The 25893-nt window shown below is 41.7% G+C and overlaps 1 protein-coding gene across 8 annotated transcripts in view; it reads right to left on the minus strand.

The window, feature by feature from the left end:
* The window catches only part of LOC124884235 (unconventional myosin-XVIIIa-like), a 242600-nt gene that overhangs the window by 86568 nt on the left and 130139 nt on the right, over nt 1–25893 (minus strand). For all 8 annotated transcript variants that reach the window (XR_007042406.1, XM_047392030.1, XM_047392024.1 and 5 more), the window contains 6 exons: nt 10861–10968; nt 10663–10755; nt 10223–10333; nt 5351–5455; nt 2997–3143; nt 2509–2622 (listed from right to left, as the gene is read on the minus strand). Coding sequence is in view for 7 of the 8 variants with exons in the window: in XM_047392030.1 (XP_047247986.1) it covers nt 2509–2622; nt 2997–3143; nt 5351–5455; nt 10223–10333; nt 10663–10755; nt 10861–10968 (678 nt within the window). In the remaining variant the exon portion in view is untranslated. The remainder of the gene's footprint in view (nt 1–2508; nt 2623–2996; nt 3144–5350; nt 5456–10222; nt 10334–10662; nt 10756–10860; nt 10969–25893) is intronic.

The following is a 25893-nucleotide window of genomic DNA, read 5'->3' on the forward strand; positions in this document are numbered from 1 at the left end:
AGCACTTGTTGGCCCTTTTGCCTTCACTCTGCAGTCCAGCTCACCCCAAGCCATCTCGATTGGGTTTAGGTTCGGTGACTGTGGAGGCCAGGTCATCTGGCGCAGCACCCCATCACTCTCCTTCTTGGTCAAATAGCCCTTACACAGCCTGGAGGTGTGTTTGGGGTCATTGTCCTGTTGAAAAATAAACGATGGTCCAACTAAACGCAAACCGGATGGAATAGCATGCCGCTGCAAGATGCTGTGGTAGCCATGCTGGTTCAGTATGCCTTCAATTTTGAAAAATCCCCAACAGTGTCACCAGCAAAGCACCCCCACACCATCACACCTCCTCCTCCATGCTTCACGGTGGGAACCAGGCATGTAGAGTCCATCCGTTCACCTCTTTTGCGTCGCACAAAGACACGGTGGTTGGAAGATCTCAAACTTGGAGTCATCAGACCAAAGCACAGATTTCCACTGGTCTAATGTCCATTCCTTGTGTTCTTTAGCCCAAACAAGTCTCTTCTGCTTGTTGCCTGTCCTCAGCAGTGGTTTCCTAGCAGCTATTTTACCATGAAGGCCTGATTCACACAGTCTCCTCTTAACAGTTGTTCTAGAGATGTGTCTGCTGCTAGAACTCTGTGTGGCATTGACCTGTTCTCTAATCTGAGCTGCTGTTAACCTGCGATTTCTGAGGCTGGTGACTCGGATGAACATATCGTCCGCAGCAGAGGTGACGCTTGGTCTTCCTTTCCTGGGGCGGTCCTCATGTCGCCAGTTTCTTTGTAGCGCTTGATGGTTTTTGCGACTGCACTTGGGGACACTTTCAAAGTTTCCCAATTGTTTGGACTGACTGACCTTCATTTCTTAAAGTAATGATGGCAACTCGTTTTTCTTTACTTAGCTGCTTTTTTCTTGCCATAATACAAATGCTAACGGTCCATTCAGTAGGACTATCAGCTGTGTACTGTATCCACCTCCTGCACAACACAACTGATGGTCTCATCCCCATTTATAAGGCTTGAAATCCCACTTATTAAACCTGACAGGGCACACCTGTGAAGTGAAAACCATTTCAGGTGAGTACCTCTTGAAGCTCATCAACAGAATGCCAAGAGTGTGCGGAGCAGTAATTAAAGCAAAAGGTGGCTACTTTGAAGAACCTAGAATATAAAACATATTTTCAGTTGTTTCGCACTTTTTTATTCAGTATATAATTCCACATGTGTTAATTTATAGTTTTGATGCCTTCAGTGTGAAGCTACAATATTCATAGTCATGAAAATAAAGACAACTCTTTGAATGAGAAGGTGTGTCCAAACCTTTGGTCTGTACTGTATATACTAATTTAGCTCTTTGAACAAACTGAATTTGATATCAGTGTTATATAACAAGACAGCCAAGTCACATGTTTACAACTGAAAAGATGTTTTCTGTTTCACAAAAATATTCAGTATTACCACTAAAGCATTTTCTAGAAAACTCTAGTTTGAGTTATGACATGTTTAAAAGTGTCATTAAACTGTACATGAGCTGAGATTAGATGTATTAAAGCATTTTGTTGGAGGGGTTGGTGTGGACCTGGGCAGGGGATTAGACTAAACAGAGGCTGGTTATAATTAAGTAAGGCTGTGTGGTGTTTTTTTGGGGCAACATGTGTATTTTTCTGTAAGTCAGTAATGTAAAGAACGTAATTCACTTTACATTCACCTATTAGGGCAGCTGCAATAAGCTGGCTTTGCTGAAGAGAGGTCAGGCTCCTCTCCTGTGGAACCAGCTCCCAGTTTTAGCCTGTGAGGCAGACACCCTGTCTACTTTTAAGGCTAGGCATAAAACTTTCCTTTTTGATAAAGCTTATAGTGGCTTAGGCTATCCTAAGCCATCTCTGTAGATATGCTGCTATTGGCTTAGGCTTCTGGAGTGTCAAAAAAGGAGTTAGTTGAGATTGTTTAGTAATCTCAATTCCTGCCTCCTTGGCACCACCGTTTTGGAGGCTTTTAGAGACCATCTAACTGGGTGGAAATCCTGGGGCAAACCCAGACCTTGCTTGAAGAATTCTAAATCCTTTCAGGGATGGTAACACCTTGTAATCCCCCAGAATGAGGTTGATAGTCTCGCTGAGGAGAAGGATGTCTGGGTTACCCATCCTGGACCTGATCTCAGATAAAACAATGAATGAATGAATGAATGAATGGATGTAGAGGAAGAAGAGAAACTTGGAATGACCTGCCATAGACTGGGCCTAAAAATACATACAATATAAAACTTACAGTGCAGAGACAGGATAGAAAGAAATACTGGTGTAGAAGCAACAAGTAAAGACATGTGAACAGTATATGCTATAACCAAGGTACTGTTTTGCCACACCTACAGTTGTGCTACCAGAGAAGATGACACAGCCTTATGAGTGTCAAGTTATTCTGCAGTTCAGAAACTTATTTAAAAGGTCACAAGTTGTTTGGTCGCTGCAGAACCCTCAAGGAAATATAACTTGCTTGAGAAAATGATGTAAAGAAGTGTACCGACCATCTGTTTGGCTTTAGAGATTTCCTCCATCTGAACATGCAGGTCTTCAATCTCCACCTCCATGGATTTCCGAGCTTTAACTGCAGCTGCACACGTGAACTCAGACTCTTCCAACTGTAATACAGAAAAAAATGCAGAAAGTTAAAATTCAATTCAATTATGAAATTCAGGTTAACCAGGGAAGTGAGTTTTGGCTTTTTTCTGCGTCTTCAACTGATGCTGATCTGTAGTTATACAGACCATGTACTTTGGACCAGATGCATGTTTAAGTTCACAGCCATTTATAGGCTGTATGTAGCTTTTTGTCTGGTAACTTAAATGTTTTAGTAATTGGGTTCTATTAATTTCCTTCCAAAATATTTTTATGTAATGTGAAATTAGAATAAAAATGCTGTCTTACAGATTTAGAAATTTCTAAAAGAACATTTAGCAAATCTCTGAATACCTTGAGTGAAATGAGAAATCTTGGTGTAGATGTGTGTCTGTACCTGACTTTTCAGCTGGGCGACCTCTCTCTTGCTGGGTGCATTGCTCTTTATGTGGTCTAACATGATCTGGGCATCATCCAGTAGGGCCTTGGTCCTCTTTAAGTCCTTCTTCAGGCGTTTCTCAGTCTCTATGTCACAATTTGTCACCTTGACAAACAATCATAATCAGGTTGTTGATATGAAAAGGTAAATTTCTTCATTTTTACATATGGAACAACTTCTACCTGGTCATAGCTAGTTGATTAGGATATTTACATAATTCCCTGAACAACAATCATGCCCTGTTTAGGTGTTTTTTAATGTGAGAGATGACAAAAATCAAAAGATGTTTGTTATTAGTTTGTTGTTAGTTTGTTATTTTCATCAAACTACATTCCTAATGATACATGTTTTGAAAGTAATAGAGAAATCACCGTGATCTAATGAATAACCTGAAAGGAAACATTTTAAATTAGTTTTAAAACAAAAAATGTAAACAGTGTGTAAAATAATATATCCTGAAAGTGGGCATAATTTTCATTCCGATTCACTACTTTATGTTGTTCAATCATATTTTGTAAGGCACTGCTTAAGACAGGATTCAATTCAATTCAATTCAGTTAATTTATATAGCGCCAATTCACAACACATGTTGTCTCAAGGCACTTCACAATAGTCAGGTACATCCCAATTCCAATTAATCGTAACCATTGAACAGTGCAGTCGGAGTTAGCTTTTTATTCAAATTGGATAAAAAGTTTTTCTATCTAAGGAAACCCAGCACATTGCATCCAGTCAGTGACTTGCAGCATTCACTCCTCCTGGATGAGCATGTAGAGACAGTGGACAGTCACTGGTGTTGACTTTGCAGCAATCCCTCATACTGAGCATGCATGTAGCGACAGTGGAGAGGAAAAACTCCCTTTTAACAGGAAGAAACCTCCAGCAGAACCAGGCTCAGTGTGAGCGGCCATCTGCCACAACCGACTGGGAGTTTGAGAGAACAAAGCAGAGACACAAAGAGAACAAAGAAGCACTGATCCAGGAGTCCTTTCATTGGGAAGGAAAAGTAAATGTTAATGGATGTAGCTCCTTTAGTCGTTTCACCTAGAAAGAAAGAACAGATAAACTCTGAGCCAGTTTTCAAGGTTAGAGTCTGAAAGAGAGCACATACAGTTAGTTACAGTTCAACTCAGTCAATCGCCATGTCTAAGAGAGAGAAAGGGTTAAACACTGAAAGACAGGGCCATGTGGATCATCGGTAGAGGGTGAGCATTAAGTTGTTGCCAGCAGAAGCTTGGACGATGCCCCTCTCCAGAAAGCTGTCACAGGTAGACACAGAGTCAGGCCAGGTGTAGCTTCTAGGAAGAGAAAAGAGAGAACAAAGTCAGTCAGTCAGTCATTTTCTACCGCTTATTCCATAGTGGGTCACGGGGGAGCTGGTGCCTATCTCCAGCAGTCTATGGGCGAGAGGCGGGGTACACCCTGGACAAGTCGCCAGTCCATCACAGGGCAACACACATACAACCAAGCACACACTCATTCATACACCTAAGGGCAATTTAGAGTTACCAATTAACCTAACAGGCATGTCTTTGGACTGTGGGAGGAAGCCGGAGTACCCGGTGAGAACCCACGCATGCACGGGGAGAACATGCAAACTCCATGCAGAAAGACCCCCGGCTGGGAACCGAACCCAGGACCTTCTTACTGCAAGAGAACAAAGTTAAAAGCTGAAATAACAGCAAATAATGCAAAATTGGAGAGTAGTGTGAGAATGTAGTGAAGAGGGTGAAAGTGGTCATTATGTCCTCCAGCAACCTAAGCCTATAGCAGCATAACTACACAGATAGTATCAGTTCAGATTATTTAGTTAAACGGCGCTTATTTACAACAATGTCGTCTCAAGGCAGCCCACAAAGGGTCCCACTGATGGTCATTGTTATACTAAAAACCACAAGGATTGGGATACCTCCCTCTGTCTGGCTGATTATAACCACTGCAAAAGAGAAGGGGTCATACAGGTAGCAGAAATGGAGGGATGTAATGTGATTTTGTTGAAACTATCCAACATCCTTATGGATTGTTTAAGATGGACATCCATCTGCAAGAAACTCAACCCGCGAATTTGACAAACCCAGATAATAATAATAACTTATTTATAATGCACTTTACATCAGTTTACCAATCTCAAATTACAACAATTAAGTGTAAAATTGACAAAAAACTAAGTAAAATTAAATAAAAAGAATAAAATGTGAAATGATTAAAATAAAGTTATAAATAACTATATTAACCTAGGTGTTTTTTGTGAACTGCAGGAAAGACAGCTCTAAATTCCCGAGCAGGTACTGACTGGTTTAAAGTGTTGTTACCTTGCTCTGTGCTGACAGCAGCTTTGCCTCCAGTTCTCTCTTCTCCTTCAGCACCTTCTGCTTTTCATTATACTCTTCTTCAAGCTGGACCTCAATTTGCCTTAGCTACACACACACACACACACACACACACACACACACACACACACACACACACACACACACACACACACACACAAATAAAAAATACACATTAAAAAACAAAATTCTTCTACAGTGAGGAGAACAAATATTTGATACACTGCCGATTTTGCAGGTTTCCCCACCTCCAAACCTTGTAGAAGTCTTTAATTTTTATCATAGACACTCTTCAGCTGTGAGTGATGGAATCTAAAACAAAAATCCAGAAAATCACATTGTGTGATTCTTTAAAGTAATTAATTTGCATTTTATTGCATGACATAGCCAAGCAGCCTTCTGAGAAGGCAACAACTGTTGGTGCAATTATAAGGAAATGGAAGAAATGGAAGAAGTTCAAGATGTTGGGGCCATCCATTTTGGTCGCACATTTTGACATGCGAAGCTCAACAGATGTCGCAGCTCTGGCGTCACTGGGAGTATAAACCAGCTGAGATGCAGAGTTTGGTTGCCATTTCCCACGTGTCTCACAGGACAGCGCAACGGAGGCGCATATCTGGAGAGAAGCTCGCAGGCGAACTTTTGCTCCACAAGGCCATTCCCGGAGGAGCTTGAAAGCTGGAAATCTGTCTGATACGAGAAGATCAGAGGATTTATTTACCGATCGAAGACCACGCCGACACCCAGCGCAGGTGGAAACCCACAGAGGTTCTATGTCCAAGGAGATGAGTTTTCCTCCTTGTGTAATGCAGTCAACTAACGGTTCATCTTTTCACCTCCTGGACGTTTTTTTTCTTTAATTTGATCACGGACACGTGGTCCCCCTCCCCTCCTTTTTCTTCAGACCTGATCCATCCTCAACCGGTGGAGAGCAGAAATCAACGTCAAGTAATTTCGTTCTTTTCATATTAAACCGGATAGGTGCATTTAGAGGTCTGGACAGGAGAAGGCATAGTGAAGGTAATTTAGAATCACCTTCACCTTTGGTAGTCTCAGGTATTAACTTGTTGCATGCAATACTGATTGAATTATGTTATGCTGAGCTGTGTTTTGATTTGGTGCGCAAGTGCTGCTGAATTGTTAATGTTTTGTCCGGCTGATCTCAAATCAGCCAGGAGTTAGACGTTGGACTTTTAAATGTTTTTCATTCAAGGCAACTACGGTCTGGGCCTCGCCCGACCACTCTTTGTTCCAGTTTTATTGCTGGAGATTTTCCACTGAGTTCCCGCCTCAGAGTTTTATGACCCTTTGTCAAGATTTGTGGCGTTCAGCTGGTTGTGGCTAAAGGGGCGTGGTCCCACCGTTTTATCAGCTGATCGCTGCAATCGAAACATCAGCACCAGGAGGACTTCTCTTTCCATTTAACCCAAATTACACATTTTGTCCATAAAACTACTGGTTTGATCTTGATAGACACTAAATGCGCATATATATTTTTCTTTTATTATTATTGTTAGGTAGTCATTTTGTATTCCCTTTGTGTAGAATAGCGCTTGTTAGTTAGGTGATGGTTTTGGACCAGAATAATGGTATATCAAGATTATTTGGCTTCAATAAATCTTCATATATATGGGTTTATTTCGTGAAAGAGTGATTTATCTGTCAAAACAAGGTCGAAGTTCCCCCACCTTCGGTTGGTGGTTTTGGTTAATAATTTGTAATTATTAAAGAGCTTTGAGCCCATAACACCAGAGGATATCTCTGATTTCTATTTGTAAGTAATGATTTTTGGTAAAGAAATAAATGTTTTTCAAATTATGATTTTAAATTATAATTCTTGATGAATATTCATTAATCAATACTCATAATCCTTACAAAGATGACGGTCAATCTCCCTTGATCTGGGGCTCCATGCAAGATCTCACCTCGTGGGGCATCAATGATCATGAGGGATCAGCCCAGAACTACACGGCAGGACCGGGTCAATGATCTGAAGAGATCTGGGACCACAGTCTCAAAGAAGACCATTAATAACACACTACGCCGCGATGGATTAAAATCCTTCAGAGCACGCAAGGTTCCCGTGGTCAAGCAAACGCATGTCCAGGCCCGTCTGAAGTTTGCCAACGACCATCTGGATGATCCAGAGGAGGAATGGGAGAAAGTCATGTGCTCTGATAAGAGGATAGATGGGTCCATGTATCAGGAGATCTTAGTCAACAACCTCCTTCCCTCAGTAGGGGCATTGAAGATGGGTCATGGCTGGGTCTTCCAGCAACGACCCGAAACACACAGCCAGGACAATTAAGGAGTGGTTCTGTGAGAAGCATCTCAGGGTCCTGGAGTAGCCTAACCAGTCTCCGGACCTGAACCCAATTGAAAATCTTTGGAGGAGTTGAAAGTCCGTGTTGCCCAGCGACCTAAAGCCTCAAAACCTGAAGGATCTGGAAAAGATCTGTATGGAGGAGAGGTCCAAAACCTCTGCTGCAGGAAGTGCAAACCTCATCAAGAACTACAGGAATTGTCTGATATCTGGAATTCCAAACAAAGGTTTCTGTACCAAATACTAAGTTTTGTTTTTTCTGATGTATCAAGTACTTGCAATAAAATGCAAATTATTCACTTAAAAAACACACAATGTGATTTTCTGGATTTTTGTTTTAGATTCCATCACTCACAGTTAAAGAAGACCTATGATAAAAGTTAAAGATTCCTACATGTGCTTTGCATGTGGGAAAACCTGCAAAATCGGCAGTGTATCAAATACTTGTCCTCCCCACTGTATATATATATATACCTGACTTGGCCATTGTTGGAGGATAAAGTAGGATAATTTCCTCTCTGAAAGTTCTCTTGAAGACCCTGTTATGGCTGTAGTGTTTAGATGCGAGGGGCAAGACATACTGTAACAAGTTATTTTAAAGTGGAGCTTCTTACGCTGGTTGGAGGGGAGTTCCTGCCTCAAGTGGAGGAGTTTAAGTATCTCGGGGTCTTGTTCACGAGTGAGGGAAGAATGGAGCGGGAGATCGACAGACGGATTGGTGCAGCTGCCGCAGTAATGGGGGCGCTGTGCCGGTCCGTTGTGGTGAGAGCCGAAAAGCGAAGCTCTCGATTTAACGGTCGGTCTACGTTCCTACCCTCACCTATGGCCATGAACTTTGGGTCATGACCGAAAGAATGAGATCCCGGATACAAGCGGCTGAAATGAGCTTCTTCCATAGAGTGGCCGGGCACTCTCTTAGAGATAGGGTGAGGAGCTCAGCCATCCAGAAGGGGCTGGGAGTAGAGCCGCTGCTCCTCCACATCGGGAGGAGCCAGTTGAGGTGGCTCAGGCATCTATACCGGATGCCTCCTGGACGCCTTACTCAGGAGGTGTTCCACTGGGAGGTGTCCCACCGGGAGGAGGCCCAGGGGACGGCCCAGGACACGCTGGAGGGACTATGTCTCTCGGCTGGCCTGGGAACGCCTTGGGCTCCCCCGGAGGAGCTGGAGGAGGTGTCTGGGGAGAGGGACGTCTGGGCGTCTCTGCTGAGTCTGCTGCCCCCGCGACCCGGTCCCAGATAAAGCGGAAGACGACGAGTACAAGTACAAGTTATTATGCTGGTTCTTTGTTAAGGTGTAACAAGTAAGGATCTTGCTGGTGCTCGCCACACTGCGCACATTGAATAAAAGTGTTTTTTGAATGTATACACCTGAAAAAGTAGGTCTTTATTAGTCTGGCTCCCTTTAATTCAGAGCTACATATTTTAAAACATAATGTTAGAAAACTGGAGAGAAAATGGCGCTCTACACACCTAGAGGACTCCTACCTAATTTGAAAAAATAGTGTACTGTTGTTTAAAGGGACACTTTGCCAAGGTAGAACAGCTTATTTTTTACCATTATTAGAAGAGAATAAGAATAATTCAAAGTTTCTTTTCAGTACAGTTGCCAAACATACACAGCATCATAGTTCTGTTGGAATTTTAGGTCATAAAATCTGACATAATAAAATCTATTTTACTATACTGTTGCTGAAACACATTTCTGCTGTTTGGGGCATACAAAACTTCAAATAACTGTTGCAGTGGTCTGACCAATGGGTGAAGACATTACTGTATACAGTAAAGCATTATTAACTGACATTAAGAAAGTTTTCACTGCTCAACCACCGACACAGCAAGACCCAGTGCTGTGAAGAAAAGTTCTTTGTAAGCGGGTTCAGGTTATTGTATCATGTGATTCTTCCAGTAACCAATTACTGACTGATGAAGGACCCTAATACTGTCTTAATAGCAATGGAAAACAAAAGCACAGAATTTCCTGGGATCCCTATTAGCTGGGTAAAACAAATCCTGGGGCTTTAAATACTGGGGCTCTCAGTGGAAAAGGGGCTAATGTTACTATGTGGCATTCTGTTCACTAAACCACAGGCAGTTTACCTGACAGGTTAAATCAAAAGAATAAACGTGGATAGGGCAGCATAAATTGGTTCAGATGATTCACTCTTCTGCATCCCCATCCTTATGCTAAAGGGAGAAACATGCAGGCGGTGTATGTAGCTTGTTCAAATGCAGAAATGTTCAGGTAGAAAATCAAAGGCCAGAAAACAGCAGTAATGTAAAATGTTTCAGGGTACGGTTTTTATGATATGCTGGTGTGTTCCTTACAAAGGGACTGTATAAAATTACTTTTTTGTCTAATTTAAGGTACTTTTATCTTGTTGAAATGTTCACTTGTCACACTGGGTGTTTGTGCTCTTATTATTTTGCTCTGTGACTGTCTTTAGCCTTCTCTGGCCATCAAGAGCAGATTTCCTCCTACTCTCAGACATGAAATGATGTTGTTGAAAATAAATACAATAATCTCCCTGACCTTCTTACTGCATGACTGTCTGATCTCCTCCACCTCATCATCCTTGCTTTCGACCTCCTTAAAATGTGTCTGACGCAAACGTTCCATCTCCATCTCCAGCCGTAGCTTAGCCTGAAACACAGATCATTCGTTACACACACTGGGGACAGCCTGAAAATCCCTGACAGAAAGACCCCAGTCAACCAGCAGGTTCCCTCAGAACTATTTTGCCATAAGACAGTGAAACAATCCCCCAAACTCCCATCAATACATTCCAATTTATAGTGAGAAAGCCCAATTTGTTTGCAACAGAGTCAAAAAGCTCCTTTATGTCATCAGATAGTTTCATCTGCATAATGACTGAGTTAGCAAGTGTGTACCAACTGTTATTTGACTAGAGAATATTTTTGTGTTTTATTTGTTTGTCCTGTGTGATCAAAAAATAAATGCAATGTATATACCTGCTCCAAAATCTGGATGGTGCCAGCTTGCTCATCCAGCTCCTCCTCCTGGTCCTTGATCTTGGCTTCCATGTCACGAAGCTGCTTCTTCATCTAAATCATAACGTGTATAGTCACAGATAAATGCAGGGTAATCACCTGATCAAAGACCAGGTAATTTGACTTTGTTTGTGGGAAAATCAAAGAAAAAAGAAAGACCTTAGCTAGTGATGCTTCATCCTTGGATTCTTGGGAGTTAAGATCTTGCAGCTCTGCTTCAACCTGGTCGAGCTTCAAATTAACTGCACGCAATTCTAGGTCCTTGTCCTACAAGACACATACACCCAGTAAGACCACAGCAAACACTGAGTAAGAAAGGAAGAGGAAGTGAGATGTAAATGTAACAAGAGAAGCTTGAGCAAAGTTTCTCTTAGCAAAGCAGGAAGTCAGACTGTGTACAAAAAGACACAAGTTTTTCTAAGAATGCCTGTTGCAGAAAGAGCAACATACTGCTAAAAACCTCCTCAGAGCACTAAGCATGCCAACCTGGCTTTGTCTGTGATCAGTGGCGTTTTTGCATTAGGGGCCCGTGGGGCATGGCCCCACCAGTGGGGCTGTTTTGTACAAGAAGATATGTTTTTTTAATAAATCAGATATAAGATATAAATTTTTATAATTTATTTTATAAATCAGACACAATAATGTGATTGAGCTTAAGGCAATAGTGTAGTAGTGTGTGAATTTGTCTCTGTGCTTATGCTGCTCGCCAGTTTTTGCTCGGTGGGGCACAGCAGAATTGGTCCTGTACGTGCACTGTTATGAGCTGGACAAACTGTTGCACATGCGCGTGCTCAACGTGCACTTTAATTTCGTCAGTAGGGCCTGGCGGCCAGGGCCCCTGAAGTGTTCCCATTGGTTGATACAAAAGGTCGGGCGTGCCCTTTGCAATAGCTGTTCTTTAGCTAATGAGGGACTGATACGAATTATACATACAGTAGGCTACTAATGATGAATCGTGTGGACTACTTAACGACCGTTCGATTTTGCACCTTGCCATTTGAGGAGAAATTGCAAATTAAACGTTTGGGCCTACATCGACCAGATGACTTTACCATTTTTCAAGAAGTTAAAGATAAAACAAGATCCTTTAACCAGGAGAGGTTCAAAAGGAAAACGTGGCTAATGGCTAGCATTTTGAAAAAATCCCTGTTCTGCTTTCCGTGTCTTCTCTTTGGAGGGGAAACTGTCTGGATGACAACCGGATTTAAAGATTTAAAACATCTGTCAGAAAGGCTGGTAAAACATGCTTTACTAGGGACAACGAATGTTGCATCGCAGCTTGACAGTGCATACCCGCGTGGCATTGAACAACATAACCGACAGACTGAAGAAAACAGGTATGTTCTCGGCCGAATTATAACATGTATAAAACTTTGCAGAAAGTGTGAGATTGCCCCGCGTGGACATGACGAGTCTGCTGGTTCCTTAAATCCCGGCATTTTTAGATGCATATTTGAGACGGTGTGCGAGGGAGACTCCAGACTCAGGAGACTTAATGACGCTCAACCCTATTTTAAAGGCCCCTCAGCAGTCATTCAAAATGAACTTTTAGATTGCATGTACAGTGATTACAAGGATGAGGTTTTTTGGCAGGTGACAAATGCACCCTTTGTTGCCATGGAGGCAGATGAGACAACCGATGTCTTGTAAATCACAAATCGTCATCGTGCTGCGCTATATGGAAAACGGCACAGTGACAGAAAGGTTTTGGGAATTTATTGAGTTGAAAGACAAAACGGCTGCTGGTTTATCAAATGCCATATTTTCATCTCTTGAGCCTCTGAACCTGACTGACAGGCTCATAGCGCAAACATATGACTGGGCTGCAGTAATGAGCGGAGGTGTGCGTGGAGTTCAGAATCTTGTGAAGGAGCGATATCCAAACGCCCATTTTGTGCACTGTTACGCGCATCAGTTAAACTTAACACTTAAACAAATCTGCTCAGCAAGGATTTCTGAATTAAAAGTGTTTTTTGCTGATCTGTCAGCTTTCGCCACCGTTTTCTCTTGTTCACCCAAGAGAACTGCTGCACATGCCGAAACATCAGACAGGCGCATCCCCAGACCTCCAGCCACGCGGTGGAATTTCAAAAGCAGAACTGTTAATGCTGTGTGGGAATGCCGCGAGGAGATTAAGAAGTATTTGGACCACATTTGCACAACAGAGGGATGGGACAGGGTGACCATCAGCGAGGCCTATGGTCTGTCTATGCACCTGCAGGAACCAAAGTTCCTTCACTTCTTGCAGTTCTTTTCCGAGCTCATACCAGAAGTGGACTTATTTATATTAATTGCAAAAACGGGACATTGATCCAGCTGGCATCAACCACGCGATGAAACCCTTCAACAGAAATGTAGGATGTCTTAGGGAACGAGCTGATGTGATTGTGCAAGAAAGTAATCCAGAAGGAAGTAAGAGGAGGAAAACCAACACGGCTACAGTCATGAAAGAGGCCTGCGACACTGTGATGAGTCAAGTGGAGGAGAGGTTCAATAAGAGTGACCATTTGATGGCAGCACAACTCATTGATTGCACTCTTTTCTCCAAGTTTGTGCGGTCATTTCCAGAGGCTGAACTGGAATGTCCCATTAAACTATGGCCAATAACAAATAAGGCAAAGCCGAAAACCGAGTTGATGTCACTATATCAGCACAGTGAACTCAGCAAAGACAACACCGCACTTTCTTTATTGAAGTCCATTAATGAAAACAACCTCCAAGAGGCCTTATCTGAAACCGTGCCACTTCTTCAAATCTTCATCACAACACCAATGACAAGCACTGAATCTGAGAGAAACCTCTCCACTCTAAAAAGGATAAAAACATTTACACGGAATACAATGGGACAGCAAAGACTGAATGCCCTGGCAATGCTGTCCATTGAAAATGAACTTGGACAATCCATGGACAATCCAAACAATCCATGGACTGTTTGACTTTAACAGCAAGGTCATAGAGAGGTTTGTACACATGAAGGACCGCCAAGCTTCCTTCCTCTTCAAGAAATGAACCTCACTGGTGAGTCTAATATATTGTTATGCTTAATTATCGACTGTTGACTGCTGCAGGGGTTAAAGCGATTTTTCAGAATATATGATGTTTTTTCTATCAAGTTCCTAATGTATCTTTAAAATACACATTACTTTGTTGCCGCTGGGTTTATTGTTTAATTCAATTAATCAAATCTTCCAAATGATGCAGGCGATGCGTTCAGTTTCCGTCAGCACAATGGACAGCAGCATTGTTTGTTGTGTGTGCTTTCAGTGTTCATACGACCACTTCATATGGTTCTGATTGAACAATCTGCTTGCAGTTGTTAGTAAAAAACGTGGATTCTTAAACACTTTGGTACTGTTGGTAGAATAAATTATGTCGTCACATCTTCAATATTGTGTGATTACGCACTTGTGCACAGCAAGTTGTATTTGTATTGAGGGTAAGGTTCAGTGTTATATGTTCATGTTTGGATTATATTATCAGATTTTCTGGTATGAATAGTCTGGGCCCCACCAGAATTTCCATACCAAAATCTCCACCGTCTGTGATGCAGTTGTAGGGACGACTGAAAGAGAAAACTATAATATCTAAATGTCATCTTAAGCTGCTTTACAAGACAAACTGTTCTAATTCATATCCAGAAATGTCAATCTATTGTCTATACCTCCCTAATCATTGCAGGATCAATGGAGACTGGTGTCTTTCTCACCAAATCACCAGTTTATTACAGGGCAACAGACAGGACAGACAACCATGCAGGCACATATTCAGACATCATGGTATTTCATTTCAATTCAGTTTTATTTATAAAGTGCCAATTCACAACACTTCGTCTCAAGACTCTTCACAAAGGGTTTGGAATGGTGCGAGGTTGTTGGGGAGGTTAGATTAAACTACTGAGTGTTAGAGTTTGGTCATTTTAGAATGGGCTATGTGTAGGGGTATTAAGTAAAATAATACACCGATAAAGTTTGTCCATGTAGAGCCCACTGGTGGCCATTGTTATTGTAAAAGACTGTGCGGCTAAAAACCACAAGGATTGGGGTACCTCTCTCTGTCGGACTGATTATAATCATTGGAAAAGAGAAGGGGTCGCACAGGTAGCAGAAATGGAGGGTGTGTTTGCACCTCAACCACAACTGAGCTGGTTTAGGATAAACCTGACTCCCCCTTACTCCATCCAACAGGGAGGGAGGAAGGCGGAGGTAAAAATAATTGGAAGGTGTTGTTTTTCCTACCCTGCCTCTCGCCCATAGACTGCTGGAGATAGGCACCAGCTCCCCCGCGACCCACTATGGAACAAGCGGTAGAAAATGACTGACTGACTGACTGTTTTTACTGTTGCATTGTGTGTAGGTGGGTAACTTTAAAATGGGCTAAGTCAATTCAATCGAATCATATAGATTTCAAGTCAGGTACATACATTCCAATTAATTCTAACTATCAAACAGTGCAGTCAGATTCAGTTATTTATTCAAATTGGATAAAAAGTTTTTCTATCGAGGCAAACCCAGTCAGTGACTTGTAGCAGCCACTCCTCCTGGATGAGCATGTACAGGTCCTTCTCAAAATATTAGCATATTGTGATAAAGTTCAATATTTTCCATAATGTCATGATGAAAATATAACATTCATATATTTTAGATTCATTGCACACTACCTGAAATATTTCAGGTATTTTATTGTCTTAATACGGATGATTGTGGCATACAGCTCATGAAAACCCAAAATTCCTATCTCACAAAATTAGCATATTTCATCCGACCAATAAAAGAAAAGTGTTTTTAATACAAAAAACGTCAACCTTCAAATAATCATGTACAGTTATGCACTCGATACTTGGTCGGGAATCCTTTGGCAGAAATGACTGCTTCAATGCGGCGTGGCATGGAGGCAATCAGCCTGTGGCACTGCTGAGGTCTTATGGAGGCCCAGGATGCTTCGATAGCGGCCTTTAGCTCATCCAGAGTGTTGGGTCTTGAGTCTCTCAACGTTCTCTTCACAATATCCCACAGATTCTCTATGGGGTTCAAGTCAGGAGAGTTGGCAGGCCAATTGAGCACAGTGATGCCATGGTCAGTAAACCATTTACGAGTGGTTTTGGCACTGTGAGCAGGGGCCAGGTTGTGCTGAAAAATTAAATCTTCATCTCCATAAAGCTTTTCAGCAGATGGAAGCATGAAGTGCCCTAAAATCTCCTGATAGCTAGCTGCATTGACCCTGCCCTTGATAAAACACAGTGGACCAACACCAGCAGCTGACACGGCACCACTGACTGTGGGTACTTGACACTGGACTTCTGGCATTTTGGCATTTCCTTCTCCCCAGTCTTCCTCCAGACTCTGGCACCTTGATTTCCGAATGACATGCAGAATTTGCTTTCATCCGAAAAAAGTACTTTGGACCACTGAGCAACAGTCCAGTGCTGCTTCTCTGTAGCCCAGGTCAGGCGCTTCTGCCGCTGTTTCTGGTTCAAAAGTGGCTTGACCTGGGGAATGCGGCACCTGTAGCCCATTTCCTGCACACGCCTGTGCACGGTGGCTCTGGATGTTTCTACTCCAGACTCAGTCCACTGCTTCCGCAGGTCCCCCAAGGTCTGGAATCTGCCCTTCTCCACAATCTTCCTCAGGGTCCGGTCACCTCTTCTCGTTGTGCAGCGTTTTCTGCCACTTTTTCCTTCCCACAGACTTTCCACTGAGGTGCCTTGATACAGCACTCTGGGAACAGCCTATTCGTTCAGAAATTTATTTCTGTGTCTTACCTTCTTGCTTGAGGGTGTCAATAGTGGCCTTCTGGACAGCAGTCAGGTCGGCAGTCTTACCCATGATTGGGGTTTTGAGTGATGAACCAGGCTGGGAGTTTTAAAGGCCTCAGGAATCTTTTGCAGGTGTTTAGAGTTAACTCGTTGATTCAGATGATTAGGTTCATAGCTCGTTTAGAGACCCTTTTAATGATATGCTAATTTTGTGAGATAGGAATTTTGGGTTTTCATGAGCTGTATGCCAAAATCATCCGTATTAAGACAATAAAAGACCTGAAATATTTCAGTTAGTGTGCAATGAATCTAAAATATATGAATGTTAAATTTTCATCATGACATTATGGAAAATAATGAACTTTATCACAATATGCTAATATTTTGAGAAGGACCTGTAGAGTGTTGGGACCCACAGCCATGGATTTCAACATTAAACTCCGGTACGAACTCTTCTGGAACTTTTCAAAATAAATTGCATTAACCTACTTCTGGCACAACTTAGGAATCAGGGGTAACAGCGGACTTCCCATGATGCCTCTGTCTGAATAAGAGCACCCCCTCTCCGACCTCTTTCCACATGGCCTATAGTGGAACCGGTCAGGGGAGGCCCAGCGCGCTGATGTCTCTTTGCTGGCAAACAGACATAAACTCTTCAACTGGATCCAAGGAAGCCATACAATCATCGATCATATGCAAAGATAAGTACGAATGAAATACTGTCTGTGTATCCGGTATTTTCATTCATGAATGGGGAAATTAAGGTGTAAGAGTTGGTTACTTTTTCCTCTGAGGCCTGTGAAGCAAATTGTCCCAGAGAAGTTCCCTACAGAGACGCGCGGTCTCTATGAAGCCGAGCGGAGCGGTTTCCCAGTCTGGAAGGAAGACAACAGAGACCCCATCACCGTGCAGTGGCGTTGGTGGTCAACGAGCCGTTCTTCATCCACACCTGGAGGTTAGCAGGAAGCTAACCCTTTTGTTCACTGTGGATACCTTCTTCAAACTTCATTGTCTTTTGGACAACATTCCTCACCACAGTTCAGAGATTTAGAATGAAATGATCTAAATGTTTTTCATTTTATTGAGTTTTGTTTGTGTTGAACTCAGCTATCTTGGTGCTAGCAGGCTATCTGCAGCACATGTGTTCAGGTTGTGATCTTTGTATGTTTTTAAAGTTAAGACAAACTTTATTACAGGGTGATTTTAAACAGAAGATTGATCATAACGCGCTGTCCGCACTTATGCATTTTAACCCTTTTATTAACGGTATTTTAAAGGTATGTGTTGATTCTGGTGCTAAGCTATTAGCTTCTTTTGGTAGCTCAAATAATAAGATAACTAAGTAAACATCATTAAGCCCCAGTTCTCCAGAAAGATTTGGCTCTTTTCCAAAATACTCCCTTAGTAATATTTCTTCAAATATTATTTCAATAAATAAAGGCAGCTAATTAGACACCATTGAGAAATGGTCATCCAGAAGGTTGGTTTTATTCAGCAGATCATTATTTAAAATATTATTTTATTAAAATAATGTTTTATCTGATCTTGCATTGTGAGTGGTTGTCTAAACGTTTGCTGATTATTGCTTAAGTTGGTTCCAAGACTAACTTAACTTCACTTCCAGATTCTTCAAGATAATCCTTGGTTCTCAGACATAAACATTGCATGGTAATGTTGCATCACTCTTTTGGTTATGATTTCCAATCATCTTTAATCAACTTGTTTATATTGTACATAGCCTATTAGTTGTCCCTATTCTTTAATTCTGCTTGGTAGTTTAGTTGGATTGTTTTAGCATAGTAAAGAGTTTGTTGATTGAAATATGTTTGACTTTGAGTTGACTTATTTTTGTTAATAGATTCTTGTATTTTAAGAAATTGTGTGAATTCATTCCATCTGTGTGCAGAGTTTTGCTGTTCAATAATGTCAGAGCTCGTCTCACACCTTTCTATTTTGTCCAAATACCATCGCCTTAAAGGGCTGGTATTCAAAGGATAACCCTTAACAGACCGAAATATTATTTGATAAAATATTAAAATATTAATATTAAATATTAAATAATATTCTCAGATTCATAATTCCAACAAGAGACAGTGGACAGACACTGACGTAGACTTTGCAGGAATCCCTCATACTGAGCATGCTCAGTGTGAGAGGCCATCTGCCAAGACCAATTGGGGGTTTGAGAGAACGGAGCAGAGAAGGAAAAAGAACACAGAAGCACTGATCCAGGAGTACTTTCTATGGGAAGGAAAACTAAATGTTAATGGATGTAGCTCCTTCAGTGGTTTCATCTAGGAAGAAAAAACAGACAAACTCTGAGCCAGTTTTCAAGGATAGAGTATGAAAGAGAGCACATATAATTAGTTACAGTAAAAGCTCACCAAGCTACACCTGGCCTTACTCTGTGTCTACCTGTTTTCAAAGAAGCCAATTAACCTAATGGAGGAAGCCCAAGAACTCTAGAGAAGTCTAATTCCATTAAACACAGTCCTGTTCAATTCTAGTTATAATACAATGTAGACAAATCCAGTTTAAAATGCCAGTCGGTAAAAACCTATCTATCTAAGGAAGCCTGACTGACTGCATTGAATCATCAACTTGGTGGCAATCTCTCTTCCAGCAAGACAGGATGAAACCTCGAGCAGAACCAGAACCAGACTCAGTATGAGAAGCTATCTTCTGCGACAGACAGAGCAGACACAGAGAAAAGGTCTAAACAAAACAGAATACATATGCCCAGGTCCAGGAATACATTTTATCATACAGAAAAAATGAGTACACAAAAAATATGGCAGTAGTAGTTCTGTTAGTGGCTTTGTCTATTGAAGAAACGCGGCAAAACAGAGAAGCACCAAACCAGGAGTACTATCCACTACTACTCTGTCAAAAAAGTGGTAGCTCCATCATTGGCTTTGTCTAGAAAAGAGACATGGTAAAACACAGAGCTACAGGACCAACAGTAATCTGCGCAAGGTGGGAAATTATTGCTTCATTCATTAATTATTAATCAATAATAAAAGGGAGAATAGAAGGTCAAAAACCAACGAGAGGAAACATGGTCAGTATTTTCCCCAGAAGGCTAAGCCTGTAGAACTATCATTATAAATATAAAAAAAACTCTGATAAAAAACAATTACCTGAGGTTGGTATACATCTTTTTCCACTTTTTTTTTTACGTGTCCTGTCCGGCAGGGTAGCACTCAGAATTGCTGTCTGAGTGCCAAGAAGAAGCCCAACAGATTGACTTTCACAAATGGAGCATTACAGCTGACCCTTTAATGCTTCACTTGATATATATATATAAAAACCTTATTAGAAACCATTCTGGGATTATTTAAATTGCAATGGAAACGGAGATTGAATCGAAAAGGAAACAAAAGAAGTAAGAAAGAAAGAGAGGTCAGGCAAAAAGGAAGAAGAGAGAGAAGAAGAAAAGAATAGAAGAGAGAAAGAAGGGAGAATACAAGAGAGCACCCTAGAAGACTGCTTCTACACCTGCAGAAGTACATATATAACAGCAATGTTACCTAAGAGTGCACGGTAATAATGAATGCAAGATGTATTTAGTTGTACCTGCGGCTCAATGTAGAACATCTGTGTATCTGTTAAGACCTGAATCCAAACACCTGTGGGTGTAAGTGTGAGCCCGCTTTTGTAAATAAGGTTTCTCCATAAATAAATATGCAATAGCGAGTGTGAGGAGCCACAGACCTGCCCCCCTGGACCTGAGACAGACACAAAGAAGATCTAAGCCACAGACATCCAAAGGCCCCCCCAGAGCACGGGAACCCTGGGAGAACCAAAGCCAGGCCTACCGCAACCTCCCCAGAGAAGAGCAGAGGAGAGCCCCAGGGGAACGACCCAGCAGCCACAGTTTGAAGCCTCATGGAGCAATAAGCCCACAGGCCCAGACGGCAGCCGTCTACACTGGAGCAGATTCAGCCATGGACTCAGAGACCCGAGACCCCGGGGCACATCACCCCCCCAACAGAGGCTCAAAAGAGCCAGGGGGCCCAGGCACCTGTACGCAGCCACTGGGATTGAGCCAGCACACACCAAAGCACCTAGCCCTGGCTAGCCCTGGACACCAGAGAACCACCACTACACCAGTGGGCAGAGACCCCAGCCACCGGCAGGGAGTGTGGCGGGGAGGAAATAGGCCCCACACTTGATGGAGGGTCTAAGCTAATCCAGGAGAGGAAGCAGCCCAAGACCCAACCTGACACAAGAACAGGCGCACACAGTCACAATCACACATTCCCACCCTCATGCGTACACATAAGAAGACTCACACCCACACACCCAACGTAAAGACACACAACAATGGACGTCATACACTCACTCACACTCCCCATACATACTCTATACACCCAAGTACAGGTACTGAGGCAACCAGACCCGAAACCAGGAGGGGGTCCCCTACATTCTGGGGTGGAGACAGGCAGACTGCCTCACCACCAGCCCAGACTAGTGCTGACACCACCCGAACCTGAGCAACCCTGGCCCAGACCCCGACCCCCCGCTTCGACCCCAGCCCCTGCCGAGGCAGTGGAGGACAGAATGGGTCCAGTTTCTGAGTGGTAAAGTGATGTTAGCAGCATCTTTGCTAACATGGGCTAATGTTCAAAGCAGTAACAAACTTTCAGAAAGTTTACATTTACACGTTTTATATTTATTATTTAATTGTGTCTCATCTGTGTTAAACAGATTTTACTTCTTAGTTGAGTGAATATAAGACTCATAAGTTAGCTACTGAAGTCACTGTATGTTCAAAGTAAACGATCCCTCCAAGTCTCAATCCTTCTGAAAACTAAAAAAAAAAGATATTTTACTAATTGACTAATTAAACCTAATTCAGAACCATCGACCAATATTTCAGTTCTGACCTACGTCACAAAACCTGCTGATGGCAAATGTCCTCCACTCCCATGTTTTGCTGTGGAAAAATGCTTTTAAAATATAGAGGAAAAAGTCAATCTTTGAGGACTCAAAAATCTCTCTGTATGATTTCAGGAAAATATTTAATTTAAACCCTGTCACTGAAAATAGGCTTATGATTTACCCTCATTTGCTGGACGCTTTTCTTGCTTTACCATTACTCACTGTCCTCACCACTTACCATGAGCTCTAACTCCTGGTGCATTAAGAGATGTAAGAGTACATTCATCTGGCTAAATATATTTCAACTAAGGAGAACATGAATGCAAACACATGAAATATTATGTCCCAAAAAATACTAGAACATGGCAACAACTGGCACATATAGAAAAATTAGCATTTCCTGCGAAAATGCAGTGTGAATGCTGAAAGCTGAATTTTTTAGCTGAGAGCTGGCAGAAAGAAGCTGAAATTGACTGCAGACAATCTCCTAAAATTGAATGAATTAGAAGAAAACAGAAATGCTAAACTCATGTTGAAAGCTGTCAGAAAGTGGCTAAGGCTGAAACCAGTAACAAGGTTAAGTTACCTCAAAACTACTTGAAATAGTTGTTGAAATACAAGAACTGACAAAAACATTAAAAAAGCAGGAAAGAGCTGCCCCTAGATGAGCTTAAAAAGCATAGACTGAATCAATAAAATAGCCTAAGTTGAAGTCAGTGCTTAAATATATAATAAAATGGCAGAATATTTAGAAAAAGAATGAACTAACAACAAATACGCCAAAGAAACACAAAAACAAATAGGAAATTGTCCAAAAAGGCAAATGTGTTCTTCAGCCAAGAGAGAAGAGAAAGAGAAGCTAAAATGCTAACATCAGCATTTTGGCTATCACTAGCATGAAGGCTGATATTAATTTACCCCATCTACTATGCAAAAACAATGCATAAGCTAAAATGAGCTAAAATGGTAATGCTTACTACAGCCTATATTCAAAAATCTATGAAATTGCCCTTTAAAATTATTCACTCTTGTTCAGGTGTTGGAACAGCAGTAGAAGCTGTTTAAGTAGCTGACATCAAATGGTCGCCGTTTTGATGCTCCACTGGGACCTATGGAGATGTTCTTATCATCATAAGTCACAGAGTAGTGGTTTCATTCTGGTTCTGATAGAGATTGGAACTGGTTCTGATGGGAGCTGGTTACGGATTCTGACAGAGGGTTCCTCCTGGATCTGGTGAAGGTTTGTACCTGATTCTGATAGTTTGACCTGGTTCTGATAGACTTTGGACCTGGTTCAGATGGAGGTTTGTACATGGTTCCGATGAAGACTTGTACCAGGTTCTGATGGAGTTTGGACCTGGTTCTTATAGAGGTTTACTCCTGTTTCTGATGGAATTTGGACCTGTTTCTAATACAGGACTGTACCTGGTTGTGATACTGGTTTAGACCTGGTTCTGATGGAGATTTTTTCCTGGTTCTGGTGGAGAGTACCTGAACTGGTTCTGATAGAGGTTTCTTTCTGGTTCTGATTGAGTTTTGACCTGGTTCTGATAGTGGGTTCCTAAATGGTCCTGATGGAGAGTTCCTTCTGGTTCTGATGGAGTTTGGGTCTGGTCCTGATGGAGTTTTGTTCCTGGTTCTGATGGAGTTTGGGTCTGGTTCTGATGGAGGGTTCCTAACTGGTACTTATGAAGAATTCCTCCTGGTTCTGATAGAGTTTCCATCTGATTCTGATGGATTTTGGACAAGGTTCTGATTAAGTTTGGGTCTGGTTCTGATGGAGATTTGTTCCAGGTTCTGATGTATATTGGACAAGGTTCTGATAGAAGATCTTCCTGGTTCTGGCAGATTTTGGACCTGGTTCCGATGGAAGGTTCCTAATTAGTTCTGATAGAGATTTCCTCTTGGTTCTGATGGATTCTGTGTCTGGTTCTGATAGAGACTTGTTCCAGGTTCTGATGCGCTAACAGCCTATATGCGAAGCTCTATGAATTTGCCTTTTAAATTTAATCACTGCTGTCTAGCTGTTGGAACAGCAGTACATGCTTTTTAAGTACTCAACACAAAATGGCCGCCAGTAGTTGCTTCCTATGAAGATGGTCAAAGGGTTAGAGGTCGGGTCAAGTTTAGCCCATAGAAACAAATGAAATTGAATGGAAGTCAATGCAAACTCGTCACAAAGACAGTAAAACAGGGATGTGTGTATGTGGTGTGTGTGTCAGGGGTCATGTGTGTGTCTGAGTAGGAGACAGGGAGAGAAGAAAGGCAGAGTCACATACAGACATATACAGTGGAAGATACAAAGAGCTATAAATAGAACAGTGAGGAATGAATCAGCCAATCAGCAAAGAGTGTCAGTGTAACTTGACACCTGCAGCTTTTCTAATGCAGCACCTCACTATAGTCTCCCCCTGGCCTGGGCTTTTAACATGGAGGTGCATGCTGCCAATTGACTGTTCATAACTCGGAAACCGCAAGGGCTATTGAAGTCATTCTTGGACCGTTTTTCTCAGAACGGAAAGGGGAATGAGAATGTTAACACTTTTTTTTTGAAAATATAATATTAAAGGCACAACACTAGGAGAAAAGAAAGGGAAAAATGGAGAAAAACACAAAAATGCCTTAACATGCTCTCGAACAACATCTAATAACTCGGAAACTATAAGGGCTATCGATTTTTTATCTAGCAAGGGCAGCGCCTGTGAGTGGGCAGCAAAGCCTCGGTGACCCGTCCCCCCCTTGTCTTGTGTCATGATGTATGTTTGGATGGGTTGTACTGGAATTCTAATTTCCCCTCAGGGATCAATAAAATATCTTTGAATTGAATTGAATTGAATTGAATTTGATTCATGCACCGTATGAATCAGCAGGCCTTGCTGAACAATCATGGAGCTTCTCAAGTTTCTACAAAAATCTTTTTGACAATTTTTAACCTGAGTGAAGGTGAATTTTTCACTCTCAAACAAACCTACTTCATGAGAAAACGATAAAAGGTATCCAAAAATTCTGTTGACCGTAGGTATCAGCAGGGATCGGTGAACAGTCCTGGAGATTGTTGTGTGTCTACATAAATCTGTGTAGGAGATGTGACAGTGCAGAAAAGTGGATAATTTTTAAATTTTAAGCGATTTTGGCAAGGACAGATTTGGTACTCCTAAACAAACCTTTTTTATGACAAAACGATAAAAGGTATCAAAAGAATTATTTCACTGTGAGCCCCAGCAAAGTCTGAAGATCAATCTGCCCAAGGCTCATGTCTCTACCTCGAACGGTTTACGAGAGGCGGCAATTCGAAAACATGTGAGTTAAGGATTTTTTGCTCTGATTTTTTCCGAAATTCCTATAGATTTCCTATACAGGGTGTGTTGACTTTGCGTTGCTTCGGGGCGTGTTGCCGGAAAACTGTTTGTCTTACATAAATGAGGGTGACATTTTCTTAATCGCAAAAGAGCATCCTACGTTTTAATGTATAATTTGTATAGGTAGATTGAAAATTGAGCGAGTGAAGAGAGTTTGTTCGTTCTTTTTGAGGTTATTCTTAAACCTAGAGTGTACACTCTAGCGACACGAACATTCTGTCATTGGATTACATTATAAAACTGAAAATCTGAAAAAATTGTAATAAAGTTTGAATCCAAATTGTGGAAAAACTGTAGAAGATATCAAAACGTTGAATTATACAATAATAGCAGAAGGCTGTGAAAGCATTTTAAAAGTTGAGTGGTGTTTCTAGCTTAAAGTATGCAGAAGTAGTTAAATGGCAAAAACAGTGAAGTTTTAGCAGAATCTTTTAGGTTTCCCATTCATTTAAAAAAAACATGGGATGCACGGTGGCGCAGTTGGTAGCACTGTTGCCTTGCAGCAAGAAGGTCCTGGGTTCGATTCCCGACCGGGGGTCTTTCTGCATGGAGTTTGCATGCGTGGGTTCTCACCGGGTACTCCGGCTTCCTCCCACAGTCCAAAGACATGCCTGTTAGGTTAATTGGTCACTCTAAATTGCCCTTAGGTGTATGAATGAGTGTGTGCATGGTTGTTTGTGTGTTGCCCTGTGATGGACTGGCGACTTGTCCAGGGTGTACCCTGCCTCTCGCCCATAGACTGCTGGAGATAGGCACCAGCTCCCCCGCGACCCACTATGGAATAAGCGGTAGAAAATGACTGACTGACTGAAATAAAAAGCTGAATATTTTAAACGGTATAAATACCAAATGTCATAGCCTGAATGTCCTGAAAGGGCTGAATATTGTGAAAGTTCAACGGTTAAAATAGCACAAATTATGCAGAAGGAGAAGCGAATCAAAAAGTGCACAGAAGCAACCAGAAGAAGAAGAAGACGGAATAATAAAGAATAAAGAGAAACAGGATCTCAATAGTGTGAATGCCTTCAGCATTCACACAATTACGGTTCAATATGATGTGCATTTAGCACTCCTAAAATCAACAGTAATAAAGTATACCTATCTGCTGAAATCTGGATAAATAAATGCACTGGTAACAATTCTGTCACAAACAGATATTTAGTGGTGAAATCAGAGAGCCAGTGCAATTGGAAAATC

Source organism: Girardinichthys multiradiatus, chromosome 18, assembly GCF_021462225.1.
Source record: "Girardinichthys multiradiatus isolate DD_20200921_A chromosome 18, DD_fGirMul_XY1, whole genome shotgun sequence".
NCBI classification, from domain to species: domain Eukaryota; kingdom Metazoa; phylum Chordata; class Actinopteri; order Cyprinodontiformes; family Goodeidae; genus Girardinichthys; species Girardinichthys multiradiatus.